The sequence below is a fragment of the Rhinopithecus bieti genome, unplaced genomic scaffold (assembly GCF_001698545.2).
Source record: "Rhinopithecus bieti isolate Rb0 unplaced genomic scaffold, ASM169854v2 scaffold_26106, whole genome shotgun sequence".
Lineage (NCBI taxonomy): Eukaryota > Metazoa > Chordata > Mammalia > Primates > Cercopithecidae > Rhinopithecus > Rhinopithecus bieti.
Window position 1 is genome coordinate 356,532 of NW_016811748.1, and position 8,421 is coordinate 364,952.

Consider the following 8,421-nt stretch of genomic DNA (forward strand, 5'->3'; position numbering starts at 1 on the left):
AATTAGATCAATTTAGAAGCTACAACTGTTAAATATGGATGTGACTAGAACCTAGGTTTAGTGGGCCAATTTCTAAACAAAGACAAAATTACACGTTTCATCCGGGGCCGTGCCGAGTCTAGTTAAAAAGTAGTAAATTCAGTCAGCCCTTTGTGGGTTTAGATGTAATCTGGGAGTGAGCTGGAACGTGGCTCAGAGTGGAATGAAGGCAGAAACACTGGAGTTGAATCTTAGAGCTGAAATGGAGCTATTAGTGCAGTCTTTCCAGAATTGCTGACATTCTTTGCACATTTGTTTTCTAAACTGATAATTGGTTATAATAATACATATCTCACTGTTTCATTAAAATAACCGACAGTAACTATGCCTCCAAACACAGAGCTGACGTTCAACAAAAGTTACATCATATCTCCAACAATTGCATTTAATTATTGGAGCTCTTTCATGAATCCAGTTCTTTTTCTCTTTCTAGGACTTTGTGATTGGGTTAAAGGGCTCAATGCGGGGACTCTGTTTTCTGGTTTAAGTATCACAATGGACACAGGCAACAAAACTCTGCCCCAGGATTTTCTCTTACTGGGCTTTCCTGGTTCTCAAACTCTTCAGCTCTCTCTCTTCATGCTTTTTCTGGTGATGTACATCCTCACAGTTAGTGGTAATGTGGCTATCTTGATGTTGGTGAGGACCTCCCATCAGTTGCATACCCCCATGTACTTCTTTCTGAGCAACCTCTCCTTCCTGGAGATTTGGTATACCACAGCTGCAGTCCCCAAAGCACTGGCCATCCTACTGGGGAGAAGTCAGACCATATCATTTACAAGCTGTCTTTTGCAGATGTACCTTGTTTTCTCATTAGGCTGCACAGAGTACTTCCTCCTGGCAGCCATGGCTTATGACCGCTACCTTGCCATCTGCTATCCTCTACACTATGGAACCATCATGAGTAGTCTGCTCTCAGCGCAGCTGGCCCTGGGCTCCTGGATCTGTGGTTTCATGGCCATTGCAGTGCCCACAGCCCTCATCAGTGGCCTGTCCTTCTGTGGCCCCCATGCCATCAACCACTTCTTCTGTGACATTGCACCCTGGATTGCCCTGGCCTGCACCAGCACACAGGCAGTAGAGCTTGTGGCCTTTGTGATTGCTTTTGTGGTCATCCTGAGTTCATTCCTCATCACTCTTATCTCCTACATCTACATCATCAGCACCATCCTCAGGATCCCCTCTGCCAGTAGCCGGAGCAAAGCCTTTTCCACGTGCTCCTCGCATCTCACCGTGGTGCTCATTTGGTATGGGTCCATGATTTTCCTTCACGTCCGCACCTCTATCAAAGAGGCCTTGGATCTGACCAAAGCTGTCCACGTCCTGAACACCGTGGTGACTCCAGTTTTAAACCCCTTCATCTATACGCTTCGTAATAAGGAAGTAAGAGAAACTCTGCTGAAGAAATGGAAGGGAAAATAAATCTCCTCTTCCACAACAGATGTCCTGTAAATGGTCTCTGCATCAATACAGAGGTTTCAAGTAAGAATGTGGAGGAACAGAGCAAATTTTTCTTGGTACGTAGACAGAAAAAAAACAAACAAAGCAAGTAATACTATATTTTCTATACATTATCATGTATGATAAAATGGGAGTTTTGACATAAGCAAAGTGGACTTTTAAGCAAAAAATAATGATACATTGAATTAGACTTGCTCTTGACTTTGGTTTATAAATTAGAGACATCTGCAATAAAAATGATGCTTTGGTATATCAACTCTGAATTCTTGTTTCTTTTTAAAGATTATCAAAATTGTCTTAGTATAAAATATTGAGAACTATATTTATGAAACATGAGGGAAGAGAAATATGCAAAAGTTAAATGAATTAAAACATGTAGCTGAAACTAGAGTGTGTGCAGTTATTGTAGCATAGTATTTTTCGGTAAGGTATAATAAAATAGACAGATATGGAATTAGAACTTGATTATTACAAGGTGCCACATTTGTTTCAGAAGGATAGTGAACAAAGCAATCCAAAAAGTGGATAATGAAAAGTAGATAAACGGGATTGCAGGAGGGTTTGAACAAAGCAATAGAAGTTTCTTGCATAACAATATTGATCATAGAAAAGGAAAAAATACTAAAGATTCTATTGGCAAGTCAGCAAGTATAGAATATCCAGTGGTTTCAGGGAAAACATAACCATAGGAAAAATAATTATAATAATAACTATTTGATTTTCCTCCAAAGTACTGCATTCCACAGAAAGCAAAATACTTTCCTTCCAACCTTCAACACATGATAGGTGCCTTCTCCTCCCTTTCCTCATTATCGTATGGCTGTGGAAAATGGGGCTCCAGCAAGATAACTTAGGCTGCAGGGATATTCTGTTTGTCTTACTCATATTGGCTCACATGTGTACAAAGTAGTCTGCTTCTCAAATAAATGCCTAAGGGGCTGAACAGAAGCTACTCTTCAGACCTTGTTTGTATTATTTGAAACCCCTTCTGGTTTCAAAAGTAAAGTGGTATAAAATAGAACAAGAAAGCTATATGTTTGAAGAAAATAGGGGAAGATGTCTCATTGTGAGAATGATGCATATTAACTTCAGAAGTTGTATCTATGTTGAAAGCCTACCTCTTAAGGTACTTGTGATGGTTAATACTGAGTGTCAATTTGATTGGATTGAAGGATACAAAGTATTGATCCTGGGTGTGTCTGTGAGGGTGTTGCCAAAAGAGATCAACATTTAAGTCAGTGGGCTGGGAAAGGCAGATTCCCCTTAATCTGGTGGGCACAATCTAATCACCTGCCAGGGAATATAAAGCAGGCAGAAAAACGTGAAAAGGAGAGATTGGCCTAGACTCCCAGCCTACATCTTTCTCCTGTGCTGGATGCTTCCTGCCATTGAACGTCGGACTGAGGCAACAGTGATGGCCTCCCCTGAGGCAGGTGCAGGCAAGATAATGTTGGTTCTCCTCAGGAGCCACCCCCAATGCCTCTGTTTATTTCCAGACCTGTGACTACACTAAAGTCGCAGTGGTCCCCTAGAGGTGAGGTTGAGAGTGTGATCCATGAGGAGGTGTGCCACACTCCGAAAGAACTACTTGAGTTCTCATTTATATAAACAGAAATTTGAAAAACAGGCATGGGAATGGATATTAAGGGTATAGGATAATGGTGGAAGGAACATAAAGTTGGATCAGGCCAAATTTATTGATTTGGGCCCACTAAGTAGGGACTCTGCTTTTAATGTTGCAGATCAGGGAGCTAAAAAGGTTCCAATTGTTTATTTGTTTGTTTAGCTGAAATATGGGTTAAAAGATGGACCACTGTGAGCTGGAAATGCCTGACCTCCCTTGGTTTAATGTAGAGGAACAGATCCAAAGGCTTAAGGAGATTGGGATGGCAGGGTGGATTAGTCACTTTAGACCTATTCATCCCAGCTGGGAGGGTCCAAAAGATATACACTTGACCAATGCCTTGAGAATTAGATTTGTGAGGACAGCACCTGCATCTTTGAATAACTCTGTAATTGCTCTTCTCTTTATGTCACATCTAACTGTGGGAACTGCAGTCACTCAACTACAAAATTTAAATACAATGAAAATAATTGGATCCCAAGGAGTCAGGGGCCAAGCAGCAGCACTCAACTGTAAAATGCAAAGTGGGTGTAGTTACCTTGAAGGGGAGGCTGGGTCCCCTTGAGGAGGGACCCCACTACATTACCGACAATTTACGCAGTGAATCTTTCTCCCATCCTTCCCCAAGGAGACCTCTGGCCTTTTAGCAGGGTAACTGTACACTGGGGAAAGGGAAATGATCACACATTGTAGGGACTACTGGACACTGGCTCTGAGCTGACATTGATTCCAGAGGATCCAAAATATCATTGTGATCCTCCAGTTAAAGTAGGGGCTTAGGGAAGTCAAGTAACTAATGGAATTTTAGCTCAGTCTGACTTACAGTGGGTCCAGTGGGTCCCCAGACTCATCCTGTGGTCATTTCCCCAGTGCCGGAATGCAGAATTGGCATAGACATACTTAGCAGCTGTCAGAACCCTCACATTGGCTTCCTGACTGGTAGGGTGAGGGCTATTATGGTGAAAAAGGCCAAACGAAAGCAATTAGAGCTGCCTCTACCTAGGAAAATAGTAATTCGAAAACAATATTGCATCCCTTGAGAGATTGTGGAGATTAGTGCCGCTATCAAGAACTTGAAAGATGCAGGAGTGGTGATTCCCACCACATCCCCATTCAACCCTCCCATTTGGATCCTGAAGAATGACAATGGATTATTGTAAGTTTAACCAAGTGATGACTCCAATTGCAGCTGCTGTACCAGATGTAATTTTATTGCTTGAGCAAATTAACACATCTCCTGGTACCTGGTATGCAGCCATTGGCTTGGCAAATGCATTTTTCTCCCTTCCTGTCTATAAGGCCCACCAGAAGAAATTTATCTTCACCTGGCAAGGCCAGCAATATACCTTTACTGTCCTACCTCAGGGGTGTATCAACTCTCCAGCTTTGTGTCATAATCTTATTCAGAGAGACCTTGATTGCTTTTCACTTCCATAAGATATCACACTGGTCAGTTACATTGATGACATTAGGCTGATTGAATCCAAAGAGCAAGAAGTAGCAAACACATTGGACTTATTGGTGAGACATCTGCGTGCCAAAGGATGGGATGGAAATAAATCTGACTAAAATTCAGGGACCTTCTACCTCAGTAAAATTTCCAGGGGTCCAGTGGTGTGGGGCCTATTGAAACATTCCTTCTAAGGTGAAGGATAAGTTGCTGCATTTGGCCCTTCCTACAACCAAGAAAGGGCACAATGCCTAGTGAGCCTATTTGGACTTTGGAGGCAACACATTCTTCATTTGGGTGGGTTACTGTGGCCCATTTATCAAGTGTCCTGAAAGGCTGCCAGTTTTGAGTGGCGTCCAGAACAGGAGAAGCTCTGCAACAGGTCTAGGCTGCTGTGCCAGCTGCTCTGCCACGTGGGCCATATGACCCAACAGATCCAATGGTGCTTGAGGTGTCCATGGCAGACAGGGATGCTGTTTGGAGCCTTTGGCCAGGCCCCCATAGGTGAATCACAGTGGAGGCCTCTAGGATTTTGGGGCAAGACCCTGCCATCTTCTGCAGATAACTACTCTCCTTTTCAGAGACAGCTCTTAGCCTGTTACTGGGCTTTGGTGGAAACTGAAGATTTGACTATGGGTCATCAAGTCAACATGTGACCTAAACTGCCTATCATGAACTGGGTGTTTCTGACCCATCCAGCCATAAAGTGGGTTGTGCACAGCAGCATTCCACCATCAAATGGAAGTAGTATATACGTGATCAGGCTCCAGCAGATCTTGAAGGCACAAGTTAAGTTACATGAGGAAATGGCTCAAATGCCCATAGTCTCCACTCCTGTCACCTGCCTTCTCTCCCCCAAGTCTGCACCAATGGCCTCATGGGGAGTTCCCTATGATCAGTTGACAGAGGAAGAGAAGACTAGGTCCTGGTTTACAGATGGTTCTGCACAATATGCAGGGACAACCAGAAAGTGGACAGCTGCAGCACTACAGCTCCTTTGTAGGACATCCCTGAAGGACAGTGGTGAAAGGAAATCTTCCCAGTGGGCAGAAATTCGAGCAGTGCACCTGGTTGTGCACCTTGCATGGAAGGAGAAATGGCCAGATGTGTGATTATGTACTGATTCATGGGCTATAGCCAATGGCGGCTGGGTGACCAGGGACTTGGAAGAAGCATGATTGGAAAATTGGTGAGAAAGAAATCTGGGGAGGAGGTACGTGGGTGGACCGCTCTGAGTGGACAAAAACTGTGAAGATATTTGTACTCCATGTAAGTTCTCAGCAATGGTTAACTTCAGCAGAGGAAGATTTTAATAATAAAGTGGACAGGATGACCCATTCTGTGGATGCCACTCAGCCTCTTTCCCCAGTCACCTCTGTCATTGCCCAATTGGCCCACGAACAAAGTGGCCATGGTGGCAGGGATGGAAGTTACACATGGGCTCAGCAACGTGGACTTCCACTCACCAAGGCTGACCTTATTACGGCCATTGCAGAGTGCCCAACTTGCCAGCAGCAGAGACCATCACTGAGACCTCAATATGACGCCATTCCTCAGGGTGATCAGCCAGCTACTTGGTGGCAGATTGATTACAATGGACCTCTTCCATCTTGGAAAGGGCAGAGGTTTATGCTCACTAGAATAGACACTTACTCTGGATATGAGTTTGTCTCTCCTTCGTGCAAGGCTTCTGCCAATACTACCATCCATGAACTCATGGAATGTCTTATCCACTGTCATGGTATTCCACACAGCGTTGCCTCTGACCAAGGCACTCACTTTATGGCTGAAGAAGTGTAGCAGTGGCTCATGCTCATGGAATTCACTTGTCTTACTATGTTCCCCATCATCCTGAAGCAGCTGGATTGATAGAACTGTGGAATGGCCTTTTGAAGTCACAATTACAATACCAACTAGGTGACAGTACTTTGCAGGGCTGGGGCGAAGTTCTCCAGAAGGCCGTGTATGCTCTGAATCAGTGTCCAATATATGGTACTGTTTCTCCCATAGCCAGGATTCATGGGTCCAGGATTCAATCGGTGGAAGTGGAAGTGGCACCACTCACCATCACCCCTAGTGATCCACTAGCAAAATTTTTGCTTCCTGTTCCCACAATGTTACATTCTGCTGGTCTGGAGGTCTTAGTTCCAGAGGGAGGAACGCTGCCACCAGGAGACACGACAATGATCCCATTAAACTGGAAGTTAAGATTGCCACTGGGACACTTTGGGCTCCTCCTATCTTTAAGTCAACAGGCTAAGAAGGAAGTTACTGTGTTGGCTGGGGTGATTGTCCCAGACTATCAAGATTAAATCAGTCTACTACTCCACAACGGAGGAGAAGAAGAGTATGCATGAAATACAGGAGATCCATGAGGGCGTCTCTTAGTATTACCATGCCCTGTGATTAATGTCAATGGAAAACTACAACAGTCCATTCCAGGCAGGACTACAAATGGCCCAGACCCATCAGGAATGAAAGTTTGGGTCACTCCACCGGGAAAATAACCACGACGTGCTGAGGTGCTTGCTGAGGACAAATGGAATACAGAATGGGTAGTAGAAGAAGGTAGTCATCAGTACCAACTGTGACCACATGACCAGCTGCAGAAATGGAGACCATAATTGTCATGAGTATTTCCTCCTTCTTTCGTTAAAAACATGTTTGTGCATGTATACACTTGTATTAATATCTGTATTTTATTTCTTTTCTCCTTGATCATGTGACATAAAATTTATTGACTTCCTATCAGCATTTAAATATTGTTAACTTTGTGTAATAGTATTTGGGTTGGGGATCGGTGTGTTTCCAGCTATATGAAGGATAGTCGTATTATGTTAGGGATAATTATGACCTTATTATTGTCTTTATTTGAAGATTAGGTATGATTTCAGGAGATGTGGATGGGTTCAAGTTGACAAAGGGTGGACTTGTGATGGTTAATACTGAGTGACAATTTGATTGGATTGAAGGATACAAGGTATTGCTCCTGGGTGTGTCTGTGTGGGTGTTGCCAAAAGAGATTAACATTTGAGTCAGTGGGCTGGGAAAAGCAGATCCCCCTTAATCTGGTGGGCACAATCTAATCAGCTGCCAGGGAATATCAAGCAGGCAGAAAAACATGAAAAGGAAAGATCTAGCCTCCCAGCCTACATCTTTCTCCTGGGCTGGATGCTTCCTGCCCTCCAACATAGAACTCCAAGTTCTTCAGTTTTGAAACTCGGACTGGCTCTCCGTGCTCTTCAGCTTGCAGACACCCGATTGTGGGGACTTCGTGATCGTGTAAGTCAATACTTAGTAAACTCCATATACATACATATATATATGTTAACATATATCCTATTAGTTCTGTCTCTCTAGAGAACCCTGACTAATACAGTACCCATAAAAAACACTGCATACCTGATTGGTTCCCTTCATTTATTCATTCTGAGGATTAGTTTCATGCCCATGGAATTCCTAAGCATATTTTTGGAGATTTCTAAAAGTCATAATTTCTAACAAAAATCAGATTGCTACCCTCTGAGGATGAATAGCCTTCCTGCTTCCATAAGTTAGGCCTCAATTTCCAAAATCCCCAAAAGCAGCGCGTACTATCTATCTCAGCGAGAGTTATCTTCAACACCTCTCTACTTCTGCTGCTCACCTCAGTACTGAAAAGAAGAATGCAGTCTTCAGCTTTTAAAGTGAACGAATCAGTTTGACATGGAATTGTATCTAAAACTTAATGTTCAGTGAAGGAGTATCAACGCTTTCATTGACTCAGGTCTTTTCTTTCTATCCTGATTGAAAAACACACCCCACTTAAGCATAATTTGCATAATTAATTTTCAAGCAAATATACTTG

At 43.3% G+C, this 8,421-nt stretch overlaps 1 protein-coding gene across 1 annotated transcript; it reads left to right on the top strand.

Moving 5' to 3' along the window:
* Window positions 1–492: 492 nt before the first annotated feature.
* OR6F1 (olfactory receptor family 6 subfamily F member 1) lies at window positions 493–1,541 on the top strand. The gene has a single exon (XM_017894979.1). It carries the CDS (start codon window positions 535–537, stop codon window positions 1,459–1,461), a length of 927 nt encoding a protein of 308 aa, XP_017750468.1. The 5' UTR covers window positions 493–534; the 3' UTR covers window positions 1,462–1,541.
* Window positions 1,542–8,421: the final 6,880 nt, after the last annotated feature.

What these genes read in the sequence shown, in the direction of transcription:
- OR6F1 (XM_017894979.1), top strand. Translation starts at nt 535, where the DNA reads ATGGACACAGGCAACAAAACTCTGCCCCAGGATTTTCTCTTACTGGGC.